The sequence below is a fragment of the Neolamprologus multifasciatus genome, chromosome 18 (genome assembly GCF_963576455.1).
Source record: "Neolamprologus multifasciatus chromosome 18, fNeoMul1.2, whole genome shotgun sequence".
NCBI lineage: Eukaryota > Metazoa > Chordata > Actinopteri > Cichliformes > Cichlidae > Neolamprologus > Neolamprologus multifasciatus.
In genome coordinates, this window is record NC_140456.1 from 7,962,192 (window position 1) to 7,977,859 (window position 15,668).

The window sequence follows — 15,668 nt, forward strand, 5'->3', positions numbered from 1 at the left end:
CAAAAATCAAGCTGATGCAGAAGTGCTTTAAACCTGGCCAGCAGGAAGTGACTTCCTGAGGTGTACAAAGTCTGTTTGTATAGAGGTCTATGGGGAAATGACCTTCAGCTTTCTTTAGTTAGAGTCAAAAAGGGGGAAAATGTAGGGTTTACTTCAGAGTGGGCCTCCCTCACTGACAAGTGGTACCATATGAGTGTGCAGGAAGTAGCAACAGCAAAAAAACATCAATTACAATACATAGCTGTGTACCACCCTTAGAGTTTACTTTGGTTGTCACACACAATAACGACAGGAATCACAGTTTTGTGTTACCAAGGTTGGATATGTTGTAAATAACTTAATAATTTTGACTGAACCAACCCACCCAAGGCATTTTAATTGATTTTATTTGCCATTCCCCTTCCCTGTTTTTTCCCCCTCCTAGTTTAAATTATTCAAGATGAAAAACATCCTCATTATCTTGCTTGACACGCTATCTGTTCCTCATTTGCATTTCATCTGTCCCTCTTACCCTCCCCCCATCTTTCTCCATTTGCCCTCACTTGTTGTACTTGTCATGTGGTGATGTTTAGCTGTCGGGTGACTCACAGCTGTGGCAGGTTGCTCCGCTGTAGCCGGTGTCAGAGCAGTTACAGTGAAAGACGGTCCAGGATTGGCTGCAGCGGCCACCGTGTTCACAGCGACTGGGAGAACACCTGAGAGAGGGAGAGAGATGTATAAACCAGAGGAAGAAATCCCAGTTTCCATCAAGTTTTTGCAAGTAAAGAGACCATATCAGCAACAGGAAAAGGCACCATGCTGCATTCATTTTGATTAAAGCATTTTAAGAGCAGACTGTAACGTGTAGCTGGAGAGAAGATCCTGATGCAGGATGCAGATGCAGACAATACTGACAAAAAACACCCCAAACGACCAATTGGGAACAAATGTTTTTTTTTAATTGTTATTTTATGTTAATTCAATAAGCAGAAAAAATGAATAAATAAATAAATAAACATAATCGTGTGGAACAGTAGGAAACCCCAGAGAGCGCAAACAACAATCTGACAAGGACAAGGGGAAAAAAAGAAGGGAAACACAAGCGAAATCAAACGGGAAAAAAAGACAGAAAGCAACAGAAGCAGGACGTGAAATCACCACAAAATCACCTTCAAAGCAAATCACAAGACAAGTAACTACCATTAAGACACGTCTAATAACCAAACACAGAAAGAAAAGAAAGAAAAAAAACACTAAATGAATAAATAAACTAACAGATCCCACGAGAACCATGACAAAGAGTAACAGAGCAGCAGCACCTTGAGGAAAAAGGAACATAATGTGTTTCTGTTGCTGATCTAGCAACCGAGCATTTAAGTGTTTGACTTGTAAACTTTACTTTTGTATGGAAGAAATAAATGACAAAAAAAGATCATTTCAGTTTGACAGTGACAAATAAGAAGATTAATGTGTTACATGGGGATCTACTGTGCTTTTTCCCATTTTCTGCTGTATACTGTCAGATATTATAAGGAAAATGGTCAAAGTTTCAAAATAATGAGGTCAGTTTCAGACAGAATTTTTTTCTACTATTGATTCAGTTTGATGTCAACATTGATCAGAAATCGTTTGCTTTTGTCTGACTAATTCTGCTTGAGACTATTATTATAACCCAGGGGTAGGCAACTCCAGGCCTCGAGTGCCAGGTTTTAGATGTGTCCATGATCCATCACAGCTGATTTAAAGGGCTAAATGACTCCTCAACATTTCTTGAAGTTCTCTAGAGGCCTGGTAATGGACTAATCATTTGATTCAGGTGTGTTAACCCAGGGTGCGATCTAAAACCTGCAGGACACCGGCACTCGAGGCCTGGAGTTGCCTACCCCTGTTATAACCCATGATAAAAACATACTTATATATATGTAAAATAGTATGTTTTCCCTCTACACAGTATTTTGTTCTGCAGCAGTGTAAAACACTCACACTATGCCACCTCCTGTGAGTTATAAGAGCAATTTAAAAGATAAATGAATAATCTGAAGATAATATACACATACATTATTCACAGACATAAAGAGTGTGTGAAAAATAAATCTTTCCGATGTATCAGTGCAGCTTGAAGCTGATGTTATATTAACTGCACCCAAATATTAATTTCAATGCTCCTCTAAGGCTGGGGAAGTCTCCGAGTTATTAAATTATTTACATGTTGTTGTATAATGTGTGCCTTGGTGTCATTGTAATAACGGTATTTACTGGCATGTAAATGCACTTTGAATCTTGGCGTCGCGGACTAAAAGCGTATATTGAGAAGAAAAACAAACAAACATAAAAAAACACCATCATTAAACTAGCTCTGCTTCTAAAATTCACCTTTTCATTTCACAGAGGGAAAAACGTTTTTCGCAGATGTTCGAGGTCATTTATCCTAAGACTCTAAATCCACCTAATGGGCTACTAAACAGCAGTGAAACGACATAAACATTTTCAATCATTTCCAGTATCGGTTTTTGTATTTAGGTACAATCTGAGATGTTGCTGGGTTAAAAAGAAATTGACTTCCTTATGCTTAATGGAAAATATCCATTGAAATTCCTCTGTGAGATCAAAAGAATAAATTCATTACTTCACAGACTCGTGCTTTAGATTTTTCTTTCATTTTATATAAAAGGAAAGGTTTTCCAGTGAACAGAGGATATCTTTTCGCTTCTTCTCAGCGGCAGATCTTCTCTGACTGCTGCAAGACTGTTTGAAGAAGCTCCATCAATGACTCCAAATCCCAGGAGACTTTACTGAAGCTATGTGTGTTATTTATAGATAAATATCATACTGCTGTAACCATCATGACACCGGTCCTGTGTGGGAGGAGGAGGGATGGAGTGGACTGAAGGAGGCAGGCAGAGACCGTTAAAATCTTAAGTTTCAGTGCTGCAAATGAAATCACTAAACTCCAACATTTAAAAACTCCGCTCCCTTTGACGTGTGCTTTCCACTTCCCCTTCATTTATATGATCTACAGTGGATATGTGTGCAGCTCACAAGATACTAAGGGAGTTATAAACTGCCTGTGCCATGACAAATATTGTAGAGACTGTAATCATATTTACAACTTGCGTCAATGACTCCAGATCCCAGTTTTTTGTTTGTTTGGATCATCGTGCTTTTACAATTTTTCCCTGACTTGTTGTTTGCAATGTTTGCAAATGTGACTTGTGATTACTTTGTCCACTGTGGGAGATTTGTTGTGATGAAAGGCAATGTGTAATTTATTATAATAAAACAGAGCAGTTTGTTATTAGAAAGCAAACGTCCACAACTGCAGAGCAGAATATTTTGTCACATGATGGTAGAAGGTAAAGGTAAAAAAACAAGTGAACGTCACTGTTACGTTCCTCCTATAAAGTCCAAGGGATGTGGTAAAGTAACAAAAAATATCCAGCTTAAAAAAGTAGACAAGGAGGCAAAATTGTTAAAGTTAAAGGTTATTTAATTTGAATTAATTGATAAATCAAAAGAGACAGACAAGCCGCTATCAACTTTTAAAGAAAGAAAACAAAACCCAGGAGTTGGTCTCTAAACTGAAAAGTCACTGAAACACACTCCTCTCCACAGAGCAGGAATAAACAGCCACCCCACACACAGCTCACTAGCTTCTATGGCTCTATGACACCAGAGCTCACCTTTTCTCTGGACTTAAGTGCTCTATCTTAATTGCTGAGTAGAATCAGCTGTACAAAAAGGGTGGCGCCTAAAGCAGGAGAGACGGCAGGAACATCCACACAAGGCTAAATTCACAGGAAGCCCCGCTGAGGCTGTAACAGTCGCAGATAGAAAACTATGCTCTCTGTTTGTCTGAAGATTTTCTAAAGCGCAACTGGAAGAGAAAAACTTTGTAGGCAACCATCAAATGAGCAACTTGTGAAGTCAGAATAAAAGATTACTTCAGCTGTGAAATAATCGTACTAACAGTTAAATGATCATGTTTTATGTAGTTATAAAAACTTGCTCTTAACTTTTATTAATTTAGTTTCTCTTTGCTTCTAAGTTCTGTGATAAGTTTTACTTTTATGAAAACTCAAAAGGCTGTACATCTTTCTGCATCTTCTATGTGCGAGGCTTCGTTTTGTTTTATTTAAGCTGAAAACACAAATCAAGGCACTAATTGCTCTTTTATTAATGACATGGCTGAAATGGCTGAATATGTCGTCATAATATGTACTGTGGCATAATTCATTCTTCTCGGTATTTCTGAACTTCTATCAGTTTATTTATATGTTTATATACACTACAGAAACATTGCTGTTGAACACTGCATACTTTTATTTGTTCACTGGCCCTGAGACTCCAACTCAGATATTTTCAGTTTCCACCAAAATGTGATGGCATGACTGGGACACAGTGTTGTTGCCATTGTCACTCAGGAGGTTACTGAATCAATAATCCACGAGTTGTATTAGAAGGTAAACAAATATGTAAATCCTCTGTTTTATTTGTCTCTTCACTCTATTAACATGGCCCATAGATTATACCCAGATTATGTTTATTTTCCATAAATTGCACACAAAAGATGAGTATAGGAAATGTGACATCATGTATTACTGTGTTTAAGACCTAACACTGGCATTTCGGCTGTTGCCATCTTGTTATTTTGGAGCCAGAACCAACCTTATTTTGAAAAGACAGATGAGTGATAAACTACCAACTGCTCCACAGAATGTAAAGTGTAACACAAAGACACAGATACCCATTACAAACTTTAAAACATGATACCAGAACGCCGATAAAAATTGAGCATAGATTTCGAGGTCCAGTTCACTGACAGAAATCATTGAGCTGACACAGTTTAGCCTGTCCTGGCACCCACGTGTCACTCAAAGAGGACGACACTCCAAAACTGCATAATTTTAAGTTTTAATAGATCAGTTGGGTCACTTATGTAAACCCTGAATAGAAACGTGTTTATTCCACTTTAACTTTGGGCATTTTGTCATGCGACCTCTCATGGACTACCTACGTGTCCAGGCTGTACCCCTGTCATTTACTCAATGGCGGCTACGGCAGGGCCCAGCCCTCCTGAATCCCTGAATTGGATAGGCGGTTGAGGAGAGGACTAATGTTAACATGGGAGTCTAGAGGGATTGACTCACCTTTGAAACCAGCCTGAAGTGGCCATTTAAGGGCCTGCATTTTTTGACATTTTCACACAGACTCTATTTTTCCAGCCCCACAGGTTGATGGTACCAACCTTTTTTGGTTAATAGCGGTATCTGCAGTGATATAAAGTTTAAGAATAGTATTAGTGGTGTTTTGCAATTAGGTTCAATTTTCTGCATTTTTTCCTCAGCTTGCTTGAGCATCGTCTGTTTGTATTTGTTACTCTGGTGTGTTGAGCTCTCAAACCACTGCACAACACCAATCTTTGAGACAGATACCCCAAAAACTGTGCTGTACCTGAGAGAAGTTAGAGAATATATGTGACAGATTGAGCTGCTGTGTCTCTGCTAACCCACATAAAGGAGTAATGTGACCTCATTCTCTTGAGATAAAGACACAGAGAGGACAACAGGAAACGATGAGTAACAGTGTTTTTATCTACACCGGTTGCTTTCCATCTGTTCCACGACCGGCTGGCACCTCCAGGAGGTTTGACACACACACAGACACACACACACACACAAAGACAATTTTAAGTCAGCGGTGGATGCAGCGCTCGGCGGTATGTGCAGGCTTTGAGCAGTGTGTTTTTCTCTTCTATCCTAAACGTACATTTCAGTGTGTGAGTTTACTTATGTAAATGTATGTGACAGTGTTAAACTGTGTGTTTGCCCGAACACAGGCAGCAATATTTAAGAGAAAACAGATGACTGCACAGAATCTGCAAGCTCGCCTTTATTTAGATAAAAGCCCTAACTCAGCAGCCTGTCAGCCTGCAACAGTGTGATTTTTTTTTTTTAAACCTCCATTTATCTCTATACTACTTTAATCTCAGAGTAAGCTGGAGCCTTGAAGATAAACCACTTAGCTTTCACTTTAAATTCGCACTTCCACTTTGCTCCATTCCTTTATTTTACACAGTATATTGAGTATTTGTGCATGTGAGTCAGTAGCAGGGAGGGTTTCAGGAACGTGACTGTTGATGCAATCAGACTCAGTGTGTCAGTAGTGTATACTGTACATGATCTATATAGATGCTTTTGTCTGACTGCTGATGAGCTTCGAATTCAATGCGGCTTTTGCTGAAATGAGAAGTCTCTACACGTCTTACATGCACATGCACTCAGGGGTAGCAAACAAATATGAATTACTGAGAGCCTGTGAGGAGATGAATGTGTGAAATTGTTTTGCGCTCTGAATCACTTTCGCAATTTTGTTTAAATGGTCTAAAACATTCACTATCCTAAGAAGGAGCTCTCACACTTAGCTCACACTGCAATATGAGATGTTAGTGATTCGGTCAGCATCATATGGATTCTATAAAGGGCCTTAGTGGTTTTGTAAGACAGTTCACACTGTTATTCTGACTCTTAAAACCGTAAAGAGCCCAATCACAGTTGTTCTTTGCTAGGTGCAGCTTAAAGTTTCCAGGAGTAGTTTGGATGAGTGGCACAAGATTAAAAGACAGACACGCAACAAAATTCAAATTTCTGGAACCACAGAAGGTATAACTTACCTTGGTATAAGTGGATCATGATTGAAATACATTTTCTTGTGGCCAGTGTACCAGGAGTGGTTAAGGCCGAGTGGTTAAGGCGTTGGACTTAAGTTCCAATGAGCAGATGCTCTTGTGGGTTCGAGTCCCACTCCTGGTATAATTTGGTACCACATGTGTGGTAAACTAAAGAACCAGTGAGTGAATAAATTGTAAAGTGCTTTGAGGGCCCTGAAAAGTGCTATATAAATGCAATCCATTATTATTAAACTAGAAGTTTAATAATAAGGGTGGACTAAATCACAAGTTAATGAGTATCTGTGTTATATTAAAGGAAGACAATGAGAAAGGTCTTTCGGCCAATGATATTTATCTACTAGACACAGTGATTTTTACTATATGATATCATATGTTACCTTCTCAAGCAAATGTTTTGTAGTGGATCTCCAAAAGTTGATTCTGTTCATCTGGACGTAGCGTTTTCAGTAGGAGAAACGTTTCGTCACTCATCCAAGTGACTTCTTCACTGCTGACTGCAGGTTTCCCCAACCTTATAAACAGTACATTTGCATAATGACAGAAACCAGCCCACTGAAGGAACAATGGGCTGGGAGGTCAATTCCTTCATCATAATTATGCAAATTGATCAACAACCACTGATTAAAGGCCATGAGTACCATTCACAGAGAGTTGGGGAAGGGCTGCAATCGCAGTATTGCAAGAGGGCGAAAGATGTACCCTCAGGCCCCCTCCTTGATTCAGAGATGGTCTTTCCCTTTTAAGGTAAATGGCCACCTTGACTCAGCGCTCAAACCAGCGTTCCTCCCTGTCCAGGATGTGTACATCCTCATCATTGAAAGAGTGTCCACTGGCCTGTAGGTGTAAATATACTGCAGAGTCCTGGCCTGACGAGGTAGCTCTTCTGTGTTGTGCCATCTGCTTCGCAAGAGGTTGTTTGGTTTCCCCGATATATAAATCCTGACAATCCTCCTGGCACAACAGCGTACACTATGTTACTCTGTTTGTGTCGGGGGACCCGATCCTTGGAGTGGACCAATTTTGTTGGCGCTACGTGTTTTGGGGTTTAAAAGCCACAGAGACTCTGTGTTTAGAAAAAATGCTAAACTGTTCCGATACTCCTGACACATACGGGATCACTACAGGTTTTTGCTTAGGCAGCTGTTGTCCTTCTCTCCTGGATTGACTGGCGCTTTCTTTTGGCGCCTTCCCAGCTTTGACAAAAGTCCAGCTGGGATAACCACATTTACTCAGGGCCTTCTTGATGTGATGTTGGCTTGGGTCAGTGGCAGATACCAGGATGGCCGAGTGGTTAAGGCGTTGGACTTAAGTTCCAATGAGCACATGCTCTCGTGGGTTCAAACCCCACTCCTGGTACATTTTGGAACCCCATGTGTGGTAATCTGGAAGTTATCTGTGGGAACTTACTTGCGCTTCCTTCTGCATGTTAGTAAGTAAGTGTTGTGTTAAAGGAAGACAATGAAATGCAGCTCAAAAAGTAGTACTTCATCTTTCCTTGGCCTAATGATATATATCTACCAGACACAGTGATTTTTACTATATGATATCATATGTTACCTTCTCAAGCAAATGTTTTGTAGTTGATAAAAAGTTACGTGTTTCTGGGCTTGTTGATCGTGACAAACTATTACTATGTGAGCGGACACCAGGATGGCCGAGTGGTTAAGGCGTTGGACTTAAGTTCCAATGAGCAGATGCTCTCGTGGGTTCAAACCCCACTCCTGGTATACATAAAGAACTCACATCATTTGCCCTGTTCTTTACCAGAAAGAACATTTATAATGTAATGTTAGGAAGTAGTAATGTTATTACTTTGTGTATCATCAACACAGAAGCTAATTGTTTCTGCTACACATGACTAACTCTACAGATCTGAGATGACTATAAATTACTTTTAGAAAATGGAAACTTGGTTTGCTGTAACAAAGTGGGATCCAATGAGCAAATGCTCTTGTGAGTTCAAAAGCAACTCCTGGTATCTAATCTGAGTGGCTAACGTTACCACAGTAAACTGCAGTTTAATACATGCATGAAGGCCAAGGAAAACAATGTAACGGCTACTAACATGAGCATAAACTCAAATATCCTTAATCCTCATTGTGCGTGTATAACATGTCTGTGTGTGCATCAAGTTTACAAAAACACACTGAACTCACCAGCCAATTGCGTTGCTTGTGGCCAAAGATAAGTGATTAACGGTGAGTAAAGAAGGCTTCAGGGGCAAAATACTAGATAAAATATAAAGTGTCGCCTCAGGCAAGTATTTTTCCAAATTGACAAAAAGAAAGGGATCTCACAGCTGTCGACTACATTGCTATGAGTTTTAGTCACATCCATCATGCAGGTATAATCACGGTGACATTTTAATCAGCAGGAATGCAGCACAATGTGAAAACAGTGCCCTGTTGATTTAATTATGTGTTTAGTTTTTGTACAAGTTTTTTTTTTTTTTTTTTTCATATTTTGATGTTTCTTTGAATTTTGGTAAATATGGAGCACCAGGTCAGTGTTCAGATAAGGTTGTAAACAAGATGTTTACAACAACAGAATATTCTGCTGCAGGCATATTTGCCTCCACACTGCAGTTTTACTGGTTTTCAGTAAGCTGTGCTTTTTCTAAATAGCTATACTGCACATATGTTAGTGTCATGACACTCTAGCAATGTTTTAGTTTACTCCCTGGTTGTGATCACACATCCTTAGTTGCTTGGCAACTCTTCTTGCACTGACAAGAGCAATCAAGCTTGAAACCAAGTTTATCTAAGAAAAAATAGCCATCAGTTTGCTTATCACAAACAGACTTGTACATATTCAATATCAGGGTTAATGTCTGTCAAGTAAACACTGAACCATAAACAATCAATAATGCAAAAGACAAAACTATGTCCAGATGAGCAGATTCAACTTTCTGTGATTCATCTTGTTACGGCCCTGTTCACTACATTTAAAGCTACAGTCCTTGCCAGGACTGTTACAGCGTAACAGCTGGCATGACATGTATCAGGCCTTGTACATCACCAGGCTGTGCAAGACCTGAATATTTAAGATGTTGGACTCAGATGGGTGTGTACCCATGTGGATTTAGGCTCTACTCTAGCTATCACAGATATTCTTGAGGACAAAACAGTTCTTTTTGAACCTTTGACAGCTTTTCAAGTCAGTTGAAAGGTGGATAATTTTCTTGCTTTACGTGTTCAGCTGATGTCTGTCAAAGCAGGCTCAATCTTTCATAGCTCTAGGTGAACAAGCCTAAATATGATCTTCCACTGGTATGTAGACGCCTCACCAGAGATGACCCCGGGGGAACAATTCCATGTACTATATATAGTATGTGGTATTGTTAGATATGAATACATGTGGGCTGCATTTAATCATGCAAGGAAACACCAAAATAAACAAAAAACAAAAGAGTAGGCAAGAAAATCTCTTCCAAGGTTGTGAACAGGCTGGCTGAGTAGTTATGGTGTTGTACTCGAGCTGCTTAAGAAACATTTTAATTGTGTTGCTTACAGTTTGAAGTGTTGAGTATAAAAAACATGGATGCTTCTACATACTTCTATAACAGTCTCCTTTATATGGAAGGTGTGTGTGGTGTGACCCATTTTTCTTTATATCTCACAAGTACGATTGTACAGTAGAGGCTATGTTTTTTTTGTTTTATGTCTTGTTCTGTTCCTGCAGCCAGAGCTGAGCAGGAGCTGAATTCTCATGAAAAATAATCTGATAAATGTGAGAAAAGAAAGGTATTTAATTAAACCAGCTGGAGGAGATCCTCTTTCTCTGGTGAAAATGTGTAGCTGATGTCTGCAACTGTATTCACAAACTCCATATCATATATAAGTGTGTGTTTTCTGGTTTTTGCCACAAGGAACATTCATAATTATGATAATCGTTCCTCTTATTGCATTGTGTAATTAGTGTATCATCAAGACAGAGGGCAATTGTTTCTGTTGTGCATGACTTACTCTGCCGATCTCAGAGGACTATAAATTACTTTTAGAAAATGGAAACTCTTACACTTGTTCTCAATGTCTTTCTGCATCTGCTGTATGCCCTGCCATATTTGCCTTTAAGATTTACAACAATTAGACCTCTTTTAACCATCCTGGTGACATAGCTTGCACTAGTAAAACGATTGCTAATTATTGGACATTAAACTGAATTATTGTGAAACTAAACTGGAATGGTTACAGTGCCATACTTAGGGATGACATTTCACTTTTTTGTGTGTGGATGACTGATGGGATTTTATGTCAGAAATTTAAAATCCCTCCTCAGAGTCAATCTCATATATGCCTTGATCAAGTGCATTGAAAAGTTATATAGGAACCAGGATGGCCGAGTGGTTAAGGCGTTGGACTTAAGTTCCAATGAGCAAATGCTCTCGTGGGTTCAAACCCCACTCCTGGTATTATGTGCTTTGGTGAAGCTTCACATAACCCTTACCTTGTGTAACAAACCTAGGTAAAAAAAAATACATAGGTAAGTGAAACTGCAGTCATTTGCATAACACAGATTTCATGTCATATATGTTCCATATAATAGTGATTATCTGCTGGTTGTTGTAAAAAAAGCTTTTGCAATAATTGTTCCTACACTGTTTTGAGACCAGTTTTAAATAAGACTGTTTTTAAAGTTTCCATAATGCTTGCAGTGTTTATAATATCTAGGAAAGCCAGTTTTCATAACTACCGTTTTCCTAGCTTTGGCTGTATGAAGATACTGGGCTATTCCTCCAGTAAAAATACCTAGCTTGCATTGTAAAACTGCAGTGATTTGCTTACATGTAACATGCGCTTACATCTACTTGGTAGTTTGCTTGGAAACTACCAGGATGGCCGAGTGGTTAAGGCGTTGGACTTAAGTTCCAATGAGCAAATGCTCTCGTGGGTTCAAACCCCACTCCTGGTAGAGTCAAATTTGCTGTCCATGTGGAGTTCTGATTTACTTTGATGTTAGTAAAAAGTAGTGACTATAACCAAAAAGTTACAGTGATGTGTTAAGTTCCAGTGGATTCAAATCCCATTCAAATGTTAGAGCAGGGGTCTTGAACTAAAGCCTCTACATCCGGTGTCCTGCAGGTTTTAGATGTGTCTTTGATCCAACACAGCTGATTTAAATGGGTAAATTATCTCCTCAACATGTCTTGAAGTTCTCCAGAGTCAAAGGAGCTTGCAAAGAAAAGCATCTGGACTTCTTTAAGTTGCTTGAAGACGTTTCACCTCTCATCCGAGAAGCTTCTTCAGTTCTAAGGTCAAATGGTGGAGAGTCCCAAATTTAAACCTAGTGGGAGTATCCCCCCGCAGAGGGGGGTAGTAGTTGATCATTATACCTTAGAGGAGGGGTGTCCAACTCCAGTCCTTGAGAGTAGGGCTGGGTATCGTCACTGATTTCTAGAATCGATTCAATTCCGATTCACAGGGTCCCGAATCGATTCGATTTAATTCGATTCGATTCGATTCGATTCACTTTGATTTGAATCTGGGAAATTTTGACAGTCAGAAATATTATAATTCAGATCAGTACATTTACATATTTTTGTATCTATAAAAAGGAAGCTGACACACCAAGACTTTATCAAAGGTGTGAGCATCACAGCAGAGGCCTTTGTGTCAAAGTAGCTGAAGATAAAACACAGAAAAACATGAAGGTGATTTTCCTGTTCTGGGATTTTATAAAAATATTCTGCAGTAGATCAAAAACGAAAGAAAACCAACTTGTGCGTAACAAGCAAGCGAATAATGCAGAAAACAGTACAGAGAGAGAGAGGGAGAGAGAGCGCGCAAGAGAGCAAGCATGAGAGAGAGCTGTGCATCGTGGTCGAAGCAAAACAATAAAAGTCAGAGTGAATTCATGACGATGTTTATGTGAAGCCTAGTTTGGATCTTCTTTTGCTGCTGGTTCGGTCAATATTGTTTGGAGAGAGATAAAACTAACAGCTTTAGAATCAGCGCATAAAGGGCGTGAACACAAAGCGCGGACCGCCGACAGATCAGAATCAGCGCGCTGTCGGCTTTCAGCCCCGACTGTGAGAAAGGCAACATCTCACTGATTCTGATCCGCGGTTGGGCTGTGTGTTTAAGTCTTTGTGCAGAATCCATGTTCCTGCTCTCATTTACTGTCTTAGCTGTTTGGTGGTTGTTGAAATTTTGTGAGATTTCACCAGAGATTCTGGCATTTCGGGCAAAATAAATTTATATTAAAAAAATCGATTCAGGATTTTAATGAATCGATTTTACGTTATCCAAGCCAGAATCGATTTTAATCGATAAATCGATTATAAAAACCCACCCCTACTTGAAAGCTACTGTCCTGCAGCTTTTAGATGCATCCTTGTGAATGAATGGCTTGTTACCAGGCCTTTGCCAAACGTGATGGCATGCTGAAGAGGTAATCCAATCATTTGATTCAGCTGTGTTGGAGTAGGGATGCATCTAAAAGCTGCAGGACCGAAGCTCTCGGGGACTGGAGTTGGACACCCCTTCCTTAGACTTTCCTTCTATTTTCAGAACCACACAGTCATTAACCTGTGATAATTATCCAGTGAATTCACAGCAGGCAGTTTACCTAAAATCAAACTGATTATATCCAAGAATAGAAAATATATGTCCGCTAGCATGTGTGTGATTAATGTTCATTTGTGAAAATGTAGCATTGCGTGGCTTTCTTTCAACAGGTCTGATTTGGATTAGTTCATATTCTTGGATTTTGGCCACTGAAGATGCCAAAAAGCTGAATTATTGCATTAGTACAATGATATTGGCAGATGTGAACACTGTTGTGTTTGCATTCACTACAGCTCCATTATGTTCCCATCGTCACGCACACCCACCAACCGAGGGTGAACATATCTCAAAGGCTGCTGCAAAACACTGAGCTCTCTTGGGAGGAAATAAATTATTTTACCAGAAAAACAATTTCAATCTGTTCCAAACGTTATTCACTGAACCCTCCCTGAGTCTCCCTGAATATCACATCCATACTCTCTGTAGGATCAAAGCACCAAACACAGAGAACACCAGGTGATCAGCAAAAGTACCCGGTGTATTATGTGTGATGCTCAATTCCTTCTCTAGCTCATAAAAGATGGAAGAAAGCAAAAAAATGATGGCGCTAAAAGCGATGATGCGAACAAAAAATAATAATAAAAAAGGATGAAAGGCAGCAGCCAAAATGCTGTAAATAAAAGATGACAAATGTTACAAAATGCTATCCCTCAAAAACCAAACAAAGAACCACACCAAGACTGACTCCACCTACAAGCAGGCTGAATAGACAGTTTTCAAAGGTTGTCATTCAGCTTGTTGAATGTCAGGAATAGACTCAAAAGAACAACAAATGAATACAAGAGGCAGGAGGAGCTGCAGGTGCACTACCGATAAGAGCTTTAACACCTAACACATGTTCAACATCCAGTTTTTAGATCTTGCTCTCTTTAGAAGTATTGCCTTTCTTTTTATGTTTTCATGTGTTTGAAAACTCAGGTCTGTATTTACTGCAGGGCATTTTTACATGCGCCCCCTTACTGTACCATTAAAGGCATTATTCGTCAACCCGCCTCTATAGCTAGAAAAACTATTTAATTGACATGTACTCCTATTATTAAACATGGTCTACTTTACTGTGTGGAACAACAATGATTATGGTTTCCATTCATTTTGTCTCTGTGTATTAAACGTTTATGTGTTGATTTATTATTTTTACTGTAATTCATCCCTTTGAACTTTATCAAGGCTTACGCTAAGGGTATCGGCAGATGAATGCAGATTCAGGCAGCTTTTTAAAGGCAGAATTTTAAATTAAACCGTCTTTCTATGCCCAAGAAGCCCGTGTACCCATTTGGGTTAATAAAAGTTATTGTTATATTACTTAGAAGTAATTAGCTGCTACGTGTTTATGTGTGACAGACTGAACTCTTTGATGGGATGACGGAGTGGGTATGCAATAAGCAGTGTTGGGAAGGTTACTTTTTAAATGTATTCCATTACAGAATACATGCCCCAAAATGTATTCTGTAACGTATTCCGTTACGTTACTCAATGAGAGTAACGTATTCTGAATACTTTGGATTACTTAATATATTATCATGCTGTTTACAACTACATGAATGTACTATTGCTGTGATTTATTACTGTTACTGAAGGTCCGCGGCTCCGAACCGTAGTAAAGGGACCTCTGGCTAATACGGTGGGTTCTGTGTCGGGCTCGTAGCCGAAAACTAGCTTTACTTTGTTGTCTGGGTCAACTTTGCTAGCGAGAGACAGAGAGAGGCGTTGAAAGGCTGCTCCAACAGAACTTATTGTTTTTGGAGGAAAACACGAACACGGTGTACAGTCGAGTCTTAATAGCTTACTTACAACTGGGCTCGTCAGGCACTCTTCTTGGCTGCAGTGGTTATTATTATATTTACATGCTTCCAGCTCCCGTTTTTGCTCGATGACAGCTCGTACTTTTCCTTTTTCTCCCTCCCTCGCTCACAGACACATAACGGGTATGGCAGTCCATTCTCCCTGCAGCACGGACTACACTGCCCATGATGCTACATTCTTTAGAGCTATACCTGCAGCATTCTGCCTATTAGCTTAGCACAACAACAACAAAAAGGCCTCTCTCACCCAGGAAACACGCAGAGAGAGAGCGTCACCCTGTAACCATGGCAACCGTAACGCTGCCGCCTGGAACAACAGAACGTAGCTGTCAAACAAAACCCAAACAGTCCTGACCCGCCACAATATGAAACAGAAAAGTACCGCCGTGTAATCCATTTATTTCAACAAAGTAACTGTATTCTAAATACCACCTTTTTAAACGGTAACTGTAACGGAATACAGTTACTCATATTTTGTATTTTAAATACGTAACGGCGGTACATGTATTCCGTTACTCCCCAACACTGGCAATAAGTTACCAACATATTGTAACTGACTATATTATTTGTGCATATGTATGTACAAACGCCCCATACAGTCAAGGAAAAAGACTAGCATGTTTTATTAGCTAA

General features: G+C 39.5%; 1 protein-coding gene and 5 non-coding genes across 7 annotated transcripts in view; 5 read left to right on the forward strand and 1 right to left on the reverse strand.

Annotated features, from left to right (window-relative positions):
• LOC146497272 (contactin-associated protein-like 4) overlaps positions 1 to 15,668 on the reverse strand; it is a 158,914-nt gene that overhangs the window by 54,973 nt on the left and 88,273 nt on the right. For both annotated transcript variants that reach the window (XM_085141740.1, XM_085141741.1), the window contains exon 11: positions 589 to 695. In XM_085141740.1, the coding sequence (XP_084997866.1) occupies positions 589 to 695 (107 nt within the window). The remainder of the gene's footprint in view (positions 1 to 588; positions 696 to 15,668) is intronic.
• trnal-uaa (transfer RNA leucine (anticodon UAA)) lies at positions 6,699 to 6,788 on the forward strand. Its single transcript has one exon. It is a non-coding gene; the product is annotated as a tRNA-Leu (tRNA).
• On the forward strand, positions 7,941 to 8,023 carry trnal-uaa (transfer RNA leucine (anticodon UAA)). Its single transcript has one exon. It is a non-coding gene; the product is annotated as a tRNA-Leu (tRNA).
• Positions 8,312 to 8,394, forward strand: trnal-uaa (transfer RNA leucine (anticodon UAA)). Its single transcript has one exon. It is a non-coding gene; the product is annotated as a tRNA-Leu (tRNA).
• Positions 10,996 to 11,078, forward strand: trnal-uaa (transfer RNA leucine (anticodon UAA)). Its single transcript has one exon. It is a non-coding gene; the product is annotated as a tRNA-Leu (tRNA).
• trnal-uaa (transfer RNA leucine (anticodon UAA)) lies at positions 11,496 to 11,578 on the forward strand. The gene has a single exon. It is a non-coding gene; the product is annotated as a tRNA-Leu (tRNA).